A 16,014-nucleotide genomic window follows, 5' to 3' on the forward strand; every position below is an offset into this window, starting at 1 on the left:
ATTTAGGCATGGGAGTTTTACCTGAGGTTCGTTGCTGGCTGGAATCACACTTTTCTGTTGGGAATCTATGCACCGGCCGTCTCCCAAGCTCAAATCAAGTCCTGCCTCTTTAAATGCTGTTCTGTAATTGGCTTACTTCGCAGTGCTCACTGTGAGAGAAGAGTTCCTCCTCCCCAAACCCAACTGCCACGTAAAAAAGCAGTTTAAGAACAAAAAAAACAAAACAGAGCAATCTGAAAGGGGGGGGGGAAATCCAAGCCTCATTTTTAAAAAGCCTTTCTTTTGCTCAGAAAGAGCTCCGAGGTAGCAGGAAGAACTTGAATCCCCGCCTCGTTATACATTGCTTTATGATTGGCTGTGAGAGAACCCAATCTTCTGTGTTTCCCCTGTTTGCCATCTGCACAGAAATTTGAGCTGGGCTGAGCTCAGGGGACAGGGAAAAGTTGGATTAACAGAGGAATGGGAGGACCCGGGTTGGTTTTGCGTTGGAACAGCATCGAGCTACCAAGGAATGGGATATTGTGCATACTGAAAAGTTTGATCCTGGCTGAAACAGGGAATAAAGGAGGTTACAGTGACCATGCATAAATGACCAAAGAGAGAAACAAAGGGAGAAAGAGAGAGTCAGAAAGAATGAAACAGATAGGAGGGAGAGGGGGGGGGGAGAGAGAGAGAGAGAGAGAAAGAAAGAAAGAGAAAGAAAGAAAGAAAGAAAGAAAGAAAGAGAAAGAAAGAAAGAAAGAAAGAAAGAAAGAAAGAAAGAAAGAAAGAAAGAAAGAAAGAAAGGGACAGTGGGTGGGAAAGAAAGAAGGAAGGAGGGAGGAAGGGGAAGAAGGAAGGAAAGGGAAGGAAAGAAGAAAAGGGAGGGACGGTGGGAGAGAAAGAAAGGGAGACAAAAAGGGAGAAAGAGGAAGAAAGGGAGAGAAAGAAAAGGAAAGTGTGACAAAAAGAGGGAGAAATGAGAGAAAGAGGGAGAGAGAAAGTGAGACGAGAAAGAAAAAGAATGAAAGAGGGACAGAAAGACAAAGAGGGAGGGGAGAATGGTCTTGGCTGCACTTGCAGGGTGCTCTGGCTCCTGCGCACCCAGGGAGGGAGGGGGGAGGCTTCAGGCTGGATGCACAGGGCTGGATTCAGCCCATGCACACGGGGGGGGGGGGAGGGAGGCTCTGCCTCAAAAGCCTCCCGCCGGAGGAGAGGGGGGACCTGGCAACCCTAATTCTAGGAAACACTTGGATTTCCCCAAATAACACCCCTGGGACTCTTTCAGGTTGGGAAAATGGTGCAGAGTGGAAGAGTGAAGCATCTGTGACACTTCCTCGTCCCCCCAGCTCTGCCCCCAAACGTTTCTGGGATTTGTCGGGGCAGCCAGTGTATACAAGCAGCCTGTGTACACAAGACTGTAAAATGGCTATGGACAAACTTTAACAGAAAAGAGAAGGAACCGTGCCATTCTGTGGCAGTGGCACCAAAATCAGTGGGAGCAAAGGATCAATGTATAAAGAATATCTTGTGTGACATCCGCTGTGGTGCTTCAGCTGTGGCCTGCTGGCTTCCGACAGTTTCTGCCAATTTGTGTGACCAGCTCTAGAGCCGCTAGGGGGGCCTGGGCAAGAAGGGCAGAAGAGGCGGGAGGGGAAAGAAAAGTGAGCTTCTGTTTTGGCTCAACCGCATATCCGGGCTGTCAGCTCATCCCACACAAATAAATTGGATCTCTGATTTCAGAGGCACCAGGAAAGTCGGAACCAGAAAGACAAAATTCTGGCTGATAAGGCTTTCTCCCTTAAATAGTCAAGTTTCTCTTGGCAAGACTTAGCATGTTTTTGCTCATGCAAAAACATGAGCAAAAAAAAAAAAAAAGGATTTGGCTTATCACAACATTGGAGAACAGAAAGGAATTTGTTCCCTACATCATTTACCATGGGTTCACCTTCTAAAACGCACAAGGAAACATTCTCATCACCTATAAGGAAGGCCCTTCCCATCAAGAAGCAATTGTATTCCAGTTCTGTAAAATTCCTTGTGGAAACTGATCTTACGTATGAGGGCATATAAATTGGTCAGTCTTGCTGAAAACTGAGAGATATCCATGAAACAGTTTTACTAGGGGCACATATGGAATCTCTGGTTTGTCATCTCTAGACATGAAATCATGGACAGGCAAAGCCATCAGTCATGTAAGTCCAGGACTATTTATTTATTAATTTCTATCCAGCCTTTCTTCCCAAAGGAGACCCACATTATCATTCTTCTCTCCTCCATTTTATCTTCACAATGTGAGGTTGGCTTGACTGAGAATGTGTCTGGCCCAAGGTCGCCCAGCAAGCTTTCACAGCAGAGCAGGGATTCGAACCCGGGTCTCCCACATCCTGCTAGACACAACAGTAGATGCACAGCTGCTGAAAAATACTGCAGCCCCAAGTCTAGTACCTCCTCCATAGTCTCACAAAGCTTACTCGTGTCTTGACATCACTTTATTGTGCATTTCCTCACTCCCATACAGGGTTGCCGTCAATAAGGTTGCCAGGCCCCTCTTCGCCACTGGCAGGAGTTTTTTGGGGTGGGGCCTGGGGAGGACAGGGTTTGGAGAGGGGAGAGACTTCAATGCCATAGAGGCCAATTGCCAAAGCGGCCATTTTCTCCAGGTGAACTGATCTCTATCGGTTGGAGATTTGTTGTAATAGCAGGAGATCTCCAGCTACTACCTGGGGGTTGGCAACCCTAGCCGACAAGTCTGGACAAAAATGTTCTGTACATTTAATAGAGTTACCTTGTAGCAGAGACTAGGGAAGAAGGAAAACTCATAACAGAGTAACAAGTGGGGGTCTATGAAACTCACAGGGGGAATCCCATCCCCTACCCCTCATCGCAACTCCAGGCCTCCTCCCCACCCCAGCCCCACATGGGCAGACAAGACTTTTGAAAAAATCAGGGGAATTTAAGTCCCTTGTTTTTTTGTTTTCAGGTTCTTCTGCAAACTTGGGGAACATCTGTTGGTGGTGAGTGTGCCCCTTATCTGCAGATTTAGCTATCCTCAGGCAAGGGGCATATATGGGAATTAGATATATAGATATCCTGCCATATTTACTTGAAGGGAAGATGAATGTAAGATGACACCCTTAAAAATGTTTCACACACACACACACACACACACACACACACACACACACCTAGTAATAGACATAATTCTAACTTGTATGCAAATGTAAGACAACCCCCTCTTTTTATAGCATAACTATGAAAAAAAACCTAATCTTGAAATTCAGTAAATACTGTAAATGGGAAAAAATATGCAGTAGTTCCCCTGGTGAAACACTTTGTGGCTTACCACTGGGAAGTTATTACTTACATATACTCGAGTATAAGCCGACCCGAATATAAGCCAAGGCACCTAATTTTACCATAAAAAACTGGGAAGACTTATTGACTCGAGTATAAGCCTAGGGTGGGAAATGCAGCAGCTACTGGTCAATTTCAAAATAAAAATAGATACCAATAACACAGTAACACAGTGCGTACACAATGCAGCGTGTATATTATGAGCCCTAACACGCGCCCCCCCCCCAGCTGGAGAACACCCGTACTGCACCGGAGAACACGTAAGTGGGACCCTCACTCGAGTATTAGCCGAGGGGGGCTTTTTCAGCATAAAAAATGTGCTGAAAAACTCGGCTTATACACGAGTAGATATGGTACTTTAGCTTTTTGCAGCAGGGCAAAGCTGGATATACCACATGACAGAATTTTATTGTCTAAAAAAGCCTCACAGGTCTTGAGCCTACAGGTTAAGGGTCCCAAACGGTTAGATTCCTGAACATTATAATGAGGATCTAATTACATCCAGTGTAATTAATGACTCATTACTAACTAGATGCTAGCTGAAAGAAAATTGAGATAACTTTTAAAGCCCCATGGCGCAGAGTGGTAAGCTGCAGGACTGCAGTCCAAGCTCTGCTCACGACCTGCGTTCGATCCCGACGGAAGCCGGTTTCAGGTAACCGGCTCAAGGTTGATTCAGCCTTCCATCCTTCCGAGGTCGGTAAAATGAGTTCCCAGCTTGCTGGGGGTAAAGGGAAGATGACTGGGGAAGGCACTGGCAAACCACCCCGTAAACAAAGTCTGCCTAGTAAACGTCGAGATGTGACATCACCCCATGGGTCAGGAATGACCCGGTGCTTGCACAGGGGACCTTTACCTTTACTTAACCTAAGTTTAAGGGATGTGGAATGGTACAGTATAGCCCAACCTTTCCCGATCTCGTAAGCTAGGCAGGGTTGGTACATGGAAGGGAGACCACCAAGGAAGACTCCGCAGAGGAAGGCAACGGCAAATCACTTCTGCTTCTCACTTGCCTTGAAAGCCCCTTGCTGGGGTTGCCATAAGTTGGTTGCAACTTGACGGCACTAGCATGTGTAACCTCTGTCAAAAACTATTTTACTTGCAGTCATCCCCTGCAAGCCACCCCCCATTCAAACAGAAACATGGGTAGGTGGTATACACTGGTGGGTGGTCACTAAAGAGAGGGGGGGAGAGAGGGCACTATCAAAACTTGGATCCTGAAAAGTGCAGTTAAGTTTAGAACACGATCCCATTTTGAAAAGGCTGAGAGCCCCTCCCCTAAAGCCATCTCTCTCCTCTCCCCTCCTGTCCTGTCCTCTTGCCCCTGCTTCTAGAGTGAACCTGTATGAAGATGGACTGTACCCAAAATTATTATAATTTTTGTATGGGTGGTGTGGATAGAAACTAGAAGACAGATGAGTGGGAAATAAAAAAATGGCACAGATCTTTGACCTGATGGATCCTGACAGGTTCCTGTCAGCATTTGGGGATTTCCCCATCTTGGTTGCTAGCAATTCTGTCGAGGCTCTGATGGCTCTCTGGAATAGGGAGATGACTCAAGCTGTTGACACAATTGCTCCTAAGTGCCCCCTCCACCCTGCCCCCCGGATAGACCCAAGCAATCTCCCTGGTTCATTGAGGAGTTGATGGTGATGAAATGGGAGGGACGATGGCTAGAGTACCATTGGCAAAAAACTTGGAGTGTGACTGATCAAATATGGCACAGACCCCAGTTAGAGCCTGTTCTGTGGCAGTGATGATAATGAAAAGGCAACATTTCTCTGCCACCTCTGCTCATATCCAGCTGAACTGTTTCATATGGTTCGGGGACTTTTACATCAAAGCCCCAAGGATTTGGACTTTGACTATATGACAGCCCGCTGTGATCAATTTGCCTCTTCTTTTGCAGACAAACTTGCTCAGATCTGCTCTGGTTTAGATGCCGGTGTGGATGCATGTCCAGATGACGTTTTTGTCTTGAGCTTGTACAATTTATATGGATACTTTTCAATTAGTGGATATGGACAAGATCCTTGGACAGGTGAGGACTACCACCTGCGTTCTGGCTGATAAAAGCTACTAGAGGGGGATTGGTGGAGTGGGTAAAGGGAGTGGTAAATGCCCCGTGGAGCAGAGTGGTAAGCTGCAGTACTGCAGTCCAAGCTCTGCTCACAATCTGAGTTTGATCCCAACAGAAGTCGGTTTCAGGAAGCCTGCTCGAGGTTGATCAGCCTTCCATCCTTCCAAGGTCAGTAAAATGAATTCCCAGCTTGTTGGGGGTAAAGGGAAGATGACTGGGGAAGGCACTGGCAAACCACCTCGTAAACAAAGTCTGCCTAGGAAACTTCGGGATGTGACGTCACCCCATGGGTCAGGAATGACCCGGTGCTTGCACAGGGGACCTTTACCTTTTTAAATGCTTCCTTGAGAGTGGGAGTTGCGCCGCTCATGCTCAAGGAGGCATTAATTAGACCTGTTTTGAAAAAAAAACCTCCCTGAGCCCTAATATGTTAGAAGATTTCTGCCCAGTTTCCAATCTTCCATTCTTGGGCAAGGTGCTAGAGTGGGTTGTTGCTTCTCAGCTCCAGGGGTTCTTGGAAGAGTGATTTTCTGGACCCATTTCAATCTGGCGTCAGATTAGGATTTGGAGCAGAGACTGCTTTGGTTGCCTTGGCTAATGACCTCCATCGAGTGCTACGCAGGAGGAACGAGACCCATCCAGTTCTGCTTTATCCCTCAGCAGCCTCTGATACTATCGACCCAGTATCCTACCGAGCTGCCTTTCAGCTCTGGGACTAAGGGGCACCTTAGTATTGCGGTGGTCCCAGTTCTATCTGGGGGGTCAGTCTCAGAAGAGAATGCTGGGGGGTTCCTGCTTTGCCCCATTGGGCTGTGGGTATCGCAGGGTTTCATCTTATCCCCCATGTTATTTAATATCTATACGAAGCCACTGGGAGAGGTCATCAGGAGGTATGCACTGCGATGTCATCCATATGCAGATCATACCCAGCTCCACCTTTCTTTTCCACTTAATTCCAAGGATGCTGCTGATGTTCTGAACCGGCGTTTGGAGTCAGTAATGGGCTGGATAAAGGTGAACAAGCTTAATCCTGACAAGACAGAGGTTCTCTGGGTTAGTAGAAAGACAGGCCAGGGACTTCAGCTCTCCCTTGTCTTGGATGGAGTTATAGTCCCCTTGAAAGCCAGGTTCGCAGCTTGGGGGTGCTGCTTGACATAGCAGTCACCTTAGAAAAGCAGGTGGTTGCTGTGGCTTGTAGCATGTTTGCCCAGCTCTGGCTGATGCATTAACTGCGTCTGTTCCTGGTTCAGTCAGAACTAGCCACAGTGATCCATGCCTTAGTTACATCTAGACTGGACTACTGCAATGCACTTTACTTGGGGCTACCTTTGAAGAGAGTTCAGAAGCTGCAGCAAATGCAGAATTGTGTGGCTAGACTGTTGGTCAGGGCCAGCTACTGGGAGCATATGTCCTTGATGCTCCAGCAATTAACACTGACTACTGATCCACTCCCGAGCCTAACTGATGGTATTGGTTTTGTCCTTTAAAGCCCCACATGGCTTGGAATTGGGGTATCTGAAGGATCGTCTTCCCCCATTTGTTCCTGTTCAGGAATTAAGACTGCAGGGAGAGGCCCTGCTGACTTTCCCACAATTAAGATGCTCACTTGGTGGGTACACAAGAGATGGCCTTTTCCATGGCAGCCCCACAATTAAGGAGCAACCTACACAATGGAGGTGCGCCTGGTCCCCTCATTGTTGATCTTCAGGAGGCCACCTTGACTTCCACAAGGGAGAAAGGCGGCAATAAATGTTTTAAATAAATAAATAATAATATTGCTTTGAGGTTAAATAAAATGATTCAGCCGAAGAAAGCAAGTGTAGATTTATAAAGTGTACAGAGGGTGCTGATATAAAAGCTGGAGTAACTAGTCCCTGATTTGATTTGTCTTGGCAGTGACATGTGAGACTACTGGAATAAAGAAAAAGTAACAAGGACCTGCAGGGAAATGCCTCAGGGTGGGCATGAGTGCATGCTCAACCAATTTTACGGCAACTACTATAATTGCTAACTGAGATCTTCATCCACGATGCTGTTCCAGGTGCTTTTTCAGGAGAAGCAGATTTACAGAGATAGCCACGGGGCTGTCAAATGACCTCCTAGGTAAGGTCTGTGGCTGAATTTTCCTCTTTTGGAAGGGGTATGAGGTATATCTGCTTCTGAAGATGTTGGGACACTGTTTGTGGGCTTCTTCTCCTGTGAGCACTGGCGGAATAAATTAGTTTATACACAGCTGGTGTTTCGAACTGATTTCCCCCCTCATTTGTTGTTCATTTTATTTTGATGATTTGTCATGTGGCTTTCAACACTGTGCGCTATAGGAACACAGGGTAAAACTATTTTGAAAGGAACAGAATTTACACAAACTGCCCCCACCCGGAGAACCACGGGACTCCCAAGGTGCACGTGGAACTCCCACGTGAGCCCAGATTGACCCATTCACATCGATGTTGAGGTCAGGATCCTATTAATTTTTAGAGCACGTTTTCACTCATGCTTAGTTCGAACAAGCCAGTTGCGTTGCTTTGGAACAGCCATTGATCTGATCCACTTATGCCTGTAGCATCAACCATAGATTTTTCTGTCCCAGAGTTACCCTCTTTGAAGCCCTTGTTTAATCTGCGAGACCTAAAAACACCTTTCATTTCATGCACCTAGTGCATTCTTGAAATCTGGTTTTAACGGCATTTCATTTAATTCACATCCTCTGCCTCGCCACAAGAACAAAGTACTGTCGGGCGAGAGCAAAGCACGCCACCGTTCAGACAGCATCAATAAGAAAATTGATATTCTTGTCAATTTGCACACAAATAACCAGTCTGAGACAGCTTTTAAATAATAACAGGGAAGCCATTTTGTTTTCTCTCAGCAAAAGCCTAGATTCTCTGCAAGGCAAACTTCTTAGACAAAGGAACAGGATAACACCATTTCAAAAATATCTCAAGGACATTAGCATCAGTCAAAGGGGTTCACACATGTGAAACTGTTTCCCCATTCAATATGATTCCTTATGGACAGATTTAGATGGAGAAACCTCACTGTTCAGTGTTACTCCTCTGAAGATGCCGGCTACAGCTGCTGGCGAAACGTCAGGAAAGAAAATACCAAGACCACGGTCACACAGCCCGGATAACCTACAAGAACCAAACCTCACTGGTATTTAAGGCTAAATCCATCTCCCAACTCCTATATGGAGTTCCTATTTGGGTAAGTGCCTTAAATCAGGACATTGAGAGGATTCAGTCCACCTTCTTACGCCGCATTCTTGGTGTCCCCAATTGTGTAGGGTATGCAGCTCTGTGCCTTGAGACGGGACAGGGTTTTTTGGAAACCAGAGCTTGGATCCAGACCATTAAGTTCTGGTTACGTCTGCACTTTCTAACTGAATATCCTGGCTATATCCCTGCATTGATGGGAGATTCTTACATAAGCCAGTGGTCGAAATTAATTATCAGGAAAATCAAGTCTGTCGGTATCCCATTTGATTCTCTTTTGATGCTTGGGAAAGAGCAAGCATTTAGATTGATACGTCAGCGCCTACTAGATATAGAAATGCAGACCCTAACCTCCCTAGCTAATAGACACTGTTCCCCCATGTTTCATGGTATTACTCCAGCTTATGGAGCTGCAGCTTCCTACTTGTCTTATTTGGAGTCACCGAACATTCGCAGAGCTTTCATGCTCGCCAGACTTAACATTTTTCCCTCAGCTATCCTACAAGGAAGATACAAAGGAATCCCTTTTATTGATAGGTATTGTCCATGTAAGACTGGGCATCCTGAACACTTAACTCACGTGTTGTTGTACTGCCAGCTTTACATGAGGCCAAGGAATACTTATTTTGAACCCCTACTGCCTAGTGAACAAAGTCTTTCAGATCAGCAGTCGGTGATGTACCTTTTATCTGATAGAAACCCTACTGTTACCCAACAAGTAGCTAGTTTTCTCCTGTCTGCACAAAGGATTCACGAGCAGTTTGTACGTACTTCTAAGTAATGTCCTTTTAATGTAATCTGTTTTAACCAATTTTGTAATTCTGTTTATGGTATACTGATGTAAATGCCTAATAAAGGTAATGATGATGATGATGAGAAACTCACTGTGAACCAGATGTATGCTGAATATATGTTGAAAATTCTGTTTTCTTAAAAGAGCTTTGGATGCCCCCTGGAATTAACCCACTTCTTTTGACATACAGAGCTGCCTTCTTGCTGAGGAATACAGACTTATTATTGTTTATGTTTGTGAGAACTTCTTTCCCCTTACATTTGATTTACAAAATGAGTAAGCCACTTGCAAATAGTCCTGTTGGGCACCTTACCCACCCCTCCTAAGGAATCTGGCTAAACCAAACATGTATCATTTGTAACCCTTAACACCAAATACTGTACTTCTGCCTTGTATTGTGACATGGCAGGAAAATAGGAAAAGTTTGCTGGGGCCCAGTGTGTATGTGGGGTGGGGGGTCCATTACTATAATAATGCCTATTTGTGTCATTTCAAACATAAAAAGAACGTTTTTGCTCATAACACGAGATAATACGTACAATATTATACGTACAAAGTACCTGAAGAATTGGTTCTTGTAGGTTATCCGGGCTGTGTAACCGTGGTCTTGGAATTTTCTTTCCTGACGTTTCGCCAGCAACTGTGGCAGGCATCTTCAGAGTCGTAACACTGAAGGACAGTGTCTCTCAGTGTCAAGGGTGTAGGAAGAGTGTAAGACACTGAGAGACACTGTCCTTCAGTGTTACTACTCTGAAGATGCCTGCCACAGTTGCTGGCGAAACGTCAGGAAAGAAAATTCCAAGACCACGGTTACACAGCCCGGATAACCTACAAGAACCAATGAACTCTGACCGTGAAAGCCTTCGACAATACCTGAAGAATGGTTTTCTCTTGTATTGCCCAGCCCTGACAGTTAAGATCCTCTTCTGAAGCCCCGTTTTCCATGCCCGACCTCTAGAGGTGAGATGAATGGGACCACAGACAGAGCCTTTTAGTGGTGGCACCTTGCTTCTGGAATGCCCTCGCACTTGAGGCTTTCCTGACATCTGCTTTCCTTCATGTGCAAGTCAATATATTCCTTTTTATCCAGGCTTTTAACTAAGGGCTTCCATCTTTTTTTAGCTGTCTTATGGCATGATTCTAGACTGAGTGGAGACTGTTTTATGAATATAATTTTAGGCTGCTCAGTATTTTGTTTTTAATGCTGATTTTATGCCTCACCTTGTTTATAATGGCTTGTTGTGTTCCGTTTCATTGTTTTAGCTGTGAGTCACTCTGAATAGATCACTAAAGAGCTGGGCTACAGATCTGCTAACTAAATAAATCAGTGTGTGTGTGCACTAAACAAATGTGGCCTGCCCCATTCCTCACCCCAGATCTGCCGTTGCTGACACACAGTGAAAACAAGAGTTTGATGTAGGGTTTGCCAGGTTCCCCCAGGCCATGTGGGAGATGGGAGGCAGGTTTGGCAGATCCAGGTTGGGAAACCTCTGGAGATTTGGGGATGGATCCTGGGGAAGACAGGAACCTCAGTGGGGTCCAGTTCCATAGAGTCCCCCCTCCACGGCATCCATTTTCTCCAGGGGAACTGATGTCTGTAGTCTGGAGATGAGCTGTATCATCATCAAGTCTTTATTGCATTAGCAAAAAAAAAAAAAGCTATAGCAACAATACAGAATAAGGTAGGAATTCCACCAAAATAAAATTTTAAAATAGTAAAATAATGTAAAGAATTAGACATTTTCCAGAGAGTATTAAAATGATGATGATGATGATGAGCTGTAATTCCAGGGGATCCCTAGGTCCCACCTGGAGGCTGGTGTCCCTAGTTTGATCAGATACCAAGCTGGTCATGAACTGTATGGGCCTGAGCTAAACAGAGCAATTAAAGATATCGCAAAGCTACGTGGTCAGGAAACTTTTGAGACTGGCCTCAACAGAAGAATTAATGTAACAGCAAATACCACCACTAGCTTTCACATGCACTCCCCTTTAGCACAACCTACAACGCTACATGGGTCTGAGCAGGAGTTACTAGTATCGAGCTGGTTCATGAAGCAACTCCTCCTTCTGCCGACTGTCCCAAAAACAAAACCCCAAAACATACCTTGTGCTTAAATTTGTTGGAATTCTTGTTCTCTTTTTTATTTAGATCAATGAAGTAGTGTGTGATGCGTTCCTTGGATTTAGAATCCATATCCCACGAAATCTTGAAGGAATCACAGGTGATGTTGCTGATTTTGATGTTGTGGGGCACCGGGAGCTCTTCCATCTCTGCAATTCCACTATCTTGCGATTTGTTCCCTGTGAGGGCATGGATAAAAATGTGCTGCTGTTAGCAAAAGGCTATGGCCAACTTTGCTCCTTGTAACTGACTGGAGAATTTTTACTATAAAAATTTTAACCTTAATTTTTAAAAACTTTTTACTACATATGTGGTTAAGGCTGTAAATGTAAGACCAGAAAAGTGCAAGTGGAAGCAGGGGTGGAGCCAAAATAAGGAAGATCAGAACAGAACCCAATAGGGTTCTGAAGGAACCTGGCAGGTCAGAGGCAGGACACCAAAGCAGAATCTCATAAGCCGTGGGTGACTCCTGAGAAAATCTGGAGCTCTTCAGATCCTAAGGCATAGCCCGTAAACATGCAACAGAATGAGGTGGTAGACTCCCAAGCTCATGGAAAGAACGATACCACTTGAAACTGAAGGTAGAGTTGATCACAGTTTTAACACTCTCACATGTCAAACCAAGCAGACAACTGGCACCTCAGGAAGATTTGGTGGCATCTAGCCTGCTCTTTCACTCAACTTTGCCAAGGACTGCTGAGCTCCTAGTCAGGGTAGGGGATCCCCTGCCCTGACTTCCTTTTGCCCACAAATGCTCCTAGCTGCAGCGGGGGGGGGGGTGTTAAAAACTTGACAGCATTGCCATTGTGATGGTGTCACCTTTGGGAAAAACCTGTAAGTGAAGGTGGGTAGCTCTAGGAATGTCTGGAAACTCAATGGGTCTTTCCTGGAAGTGACATTGTCACACTAGCAATGCCACCCCCTACCGTGTTGCCGCTCCAAACCCCCCAAGCCTGGCAGCCCTAATCGTGCCCCATTTTCCTCATTACAGCCCCCATCCCACAGGGCTGTTCTAAACACAGCTCCAATGATCCCCAGAATTGTGGTCATAGGGCTCAGCTCCTTCCTTTTTCACCCACTGAAAAGCTGGTTGGATCCAACCCACTGAGTCAATCCACTCAGTGCTATGGTCTGACCAGTACAGTACTGGCCACATGGCAACTCTACTCAAAGTTACATAAAAGAAGCATCAGTGGAAGGACTAGAAAACATGCGTCTCCATACACCGTGCATCAGCTTCTGTATTTGCATAAGCAGGGCAGGCAAAAGTGACGGGATTATCCACATGACTAAATATTCTTCAACATTAGTTAAAACTTCACAGCCTGGTTCACAGTAAATCATGGGAAAAAGTAGAGCTGAGCCAATGTGATTAAAAAAAAAACTATCCCGAGAGATGTATAGAGTAATTAATGTCAGAGAGAATTGTTACCATTCCAGAACTGACTGCTTTTCTAATGTAATAGCTAACCCTAGCCACTAATAGATGGTTGGGGGTGGGATATGAACACTAAAATTAATCTTGCACATTTTGAGCATGGATGTTATGAGGGTTTTAATGTTTACAGGAGGAATGGAAATGAGTAGCAATACAGTAACAGTATTTTCAGTGTGCAAGCCCATTAGACCGGAACATATACACCTGCTCCCCCGGCCCAAATTAAGTTCTTTGTACCACATAGGCAAGCTGATTTGTTCATTGATCTCAGTAGGGAGAATTAAATACTTGCTTAACAGTGCAACCCTAAGAACACTTTCCTGGGAATAAGCCCAATTGAATAGACCTGAGCAGGACACCCAACAGACCGGGTTTAGGATTGCTTTCTAAATCTTGCTCACTGACTTAAAATGTGCTTAAAATAATGCTGACCAGATTGCACCCTGTTTGATTTATATCCCACCTTTCTGTTAGCTTAAGGTGGCTAACAAAATCATATTGCACCATGCAATCACAATGAAACCAAAAATGATCCTATCAGTCATAACAATCAAATATGAAGAAAGACAGCTAGGATTGGTTCCTCCCTCTCCTGGGAATTAAGTTCTGAGCATGGAACTCCCTGTGCAATTGAATGTCCCTCGTGATGGCCATGAGGGGGGCATGAGAACTTTGTCATATATGAATGGACCCTGCGAACTAGAGGTGATGGTCAGTCAGGGACAGCCAGGGCAATGTCATGGCCAGAGTGCTCGACTAGGAACTGGGAGACCCCAGTTCAAATCCCCACTCTGCCATCAAAGCTCACTTTGAGATTCACATTCTCTCATCCCAGCTACCTCACAGGGTTATTGTTGTGAGGATAAAATGGAACAGGGGAGAACAATGTAAGAAAAAGGGCATCTAAATATCGAAATACATGATTTTTAAAAATAAAAATGCTAGTAAATGTTGGTATTGTGATTCAGCTGGCGCAGATTTTCTACACATGTGGTGGAGCTGCAGTAGAGCCCAAACATATTGGAGGAAAGTGATTGAAATCATATCCAATGGTCTTGAAATTGTTATTCCAGTAAGACTGGAAACAATTTTATTAAATTATTTTCCAGACAAACCAAAGGATATTTGAGTTATGTTTTTCCATATGTTAACGGCTGCTAGAACAAATTTTGTGAGAAACTGGAAAAGCAATAAATTCCCTCTTAAATAATTGGCTTGACAAGGTTAAAGAAACCTGTGCTTTAATTAAGTTGACATACTATAATAACAATAAGAATACCGAAAGAACTTGATCCAACAATTTCAAGGACAGAGAAAGCATTCTAATGTGTAAATTGTAGAGAGGTAGTGATATAATAATAATGTGGATCTTAGTTAAATAGACAAGTGGAGCTTTCAATAGCAAAAGTCTGGTTTCCTAAAACCCAATGGGGCCGGCTGGGAAGTTTCAATGGCGCAGGGACAAGCCAAGCTGAGCAAGCCACTTGGCTTAATCCTGGCCCACAGCACCGATGGCGGGCTTCAGCTCTCCCACTGCTCCCACTGGTGGTAGAAGGAGGCAGCCGGTGAGCAAAGAGCCATGATTGTCGCTACAGAAGATCTTGAGCCAAGCGACTCCTGCAGCGCTAGTGGAGCTGCAGGGCTTGGCTATGCTTGTTTTTCTCGCAGAAAGCAGCCCTTCAGAGGCCCAGGGCCATCGGGAACTTTCCTGGAAGGTTAAATGGCCAGCTCACCCCTGAAATCCGATTGCGGGAGTTTCCCAGCAGAAAACGGTTTATAAATATTGGAAATATTTATTTATTTATTTATTTATTTGCAGCTATTTGCCAAATAAAACAGATGCAAACCTTTCAAAGAGTGAATTTACAATCCAAGTCAAATCCCTTGTTAAACATTTTCCGAATTTGGTCAGGGTGATACTCTAAGGCAACAATATCAGAAATAAGTAAAGGAAAATCTAGATTTCAGGACTCTGAAACTCAGCCATGCTCCTCTGAAACCCCAAATTCTTACCCAATCTGGACATCTGTTTTGTTTTGATTTCTGCGTGTGATGTTTTCACATTGTGATTTTAGATTCAAGTTTGTTTTCTGATTCCTATTTGGAGACCCAGCATGGGGTAGTGGTTAAGAGCGGTGGTTTGGAGCGGTGGACTCTAATCTGGAAACCGGGTTTGAATCCCCGCTCCTCTTCATGAGTGGCGGACGCTAAACTGCTGAACTGGATTTGTTTCCCACTCCTACACATGAAGCCAGGTGGGTGACCTTGGGCTAGTCACACTCTCTCAGCCCCACCTACCTCACAGAGTGTCTGTTGAGGGGAAGGGAAGGGAAGGGAAGGTGATTGTAAGCCGGTTTGATTCTCCCTTAAGTGGTAGATAAAGTTGGCATATAAAAACCAATTCCTCCTCCTCCTCTCTGGGGCAGCAAAATCCCTGGGATCAGACCATTGGTATGCAATGTGTCGCACCGTTTATCTCTCATTAATGCAATTTGCCATTTTTTTTCTCGTAGGAGCCAAAATATGCAAACACCAGCACAGACGTGTCATCTTAAATTGCATCTGAGTTTTAACAAAGCGTCTGCAGCAATTACTGCCCCCCCCCCCCCCGGTAGCCTTCTGCAAGCAGGGTGGACATATTTACGCTACTCTGCAGTTTTTAAAGAGAGATCCAGCAGATTTCTGCAGTTCCCATGAGAGTGGGAGAGGAAGTTGGATCAATTGTCCATCCCCCCACCCCAAAATACAGCAGCGCTTGGACTAAAATTAGGTATCCCCCTGCATAGCAGTTCTTTCCCTGCAGTGGTGCCACCAGCAAGTGCTAAACTGGCAGAGATTATGAGAGGTTTGTCAGACCACATAAGAAGGCAGGGAAATGCAAACAGACAACGCAGGAGGGAGATCGGCAGAGAAATGAGACGGGGTGAAAAGGACACTACAGCACAGTGCAGAAAGGCATTGGGAATGTGGAGAGGGGGCGGGGGAGTCAAGCGTTACTGAGAAAAACTCCTCTTGAATGTAGCCTCC

The 16,014-nt window shown here is 45.1% G+C and overlaps 1 protein-coding gene across 1 annotated transcript in view; it reads right to left on the reverse strand.

Moving 5' to 3' along the window:
• PHYHIPL (phytanoyl-CoA 2-hydroxylase interacting protein like) overlaps positions 1 to 16,014 on the reverse strand; it is an 82,213-nt gene that overhangs the window by 20,038 nt on the left and 46,161 nt on the right. Inside the window, exon 2 of the mRNA XM_056849674.1 lies at positions 11,532 to 11,728. Within this exon, the coding sequence (XP_056705652.1) occupies positions 11,532 to 11,728 (197 nt within the window). The remainder of the gene's footprint in view (positions 1 to 11,531; positions 11,729 to 16,014) is intronic.

Source organism: Euleptes europaea, chromosome 5, assembly GCF_029931775.1.
Source record: "Euleptes europaea isolate rEulEur1 chromosome 5, rEulEur1.hap1, whole genome shotgun sequence".
Taxonomy (NCBI): Eukaryota; Metazoa; Chordata; class Lepidosauria; order Squamata; family Sphaerodactylidae; genus Euleptes; species Euleptes europaea.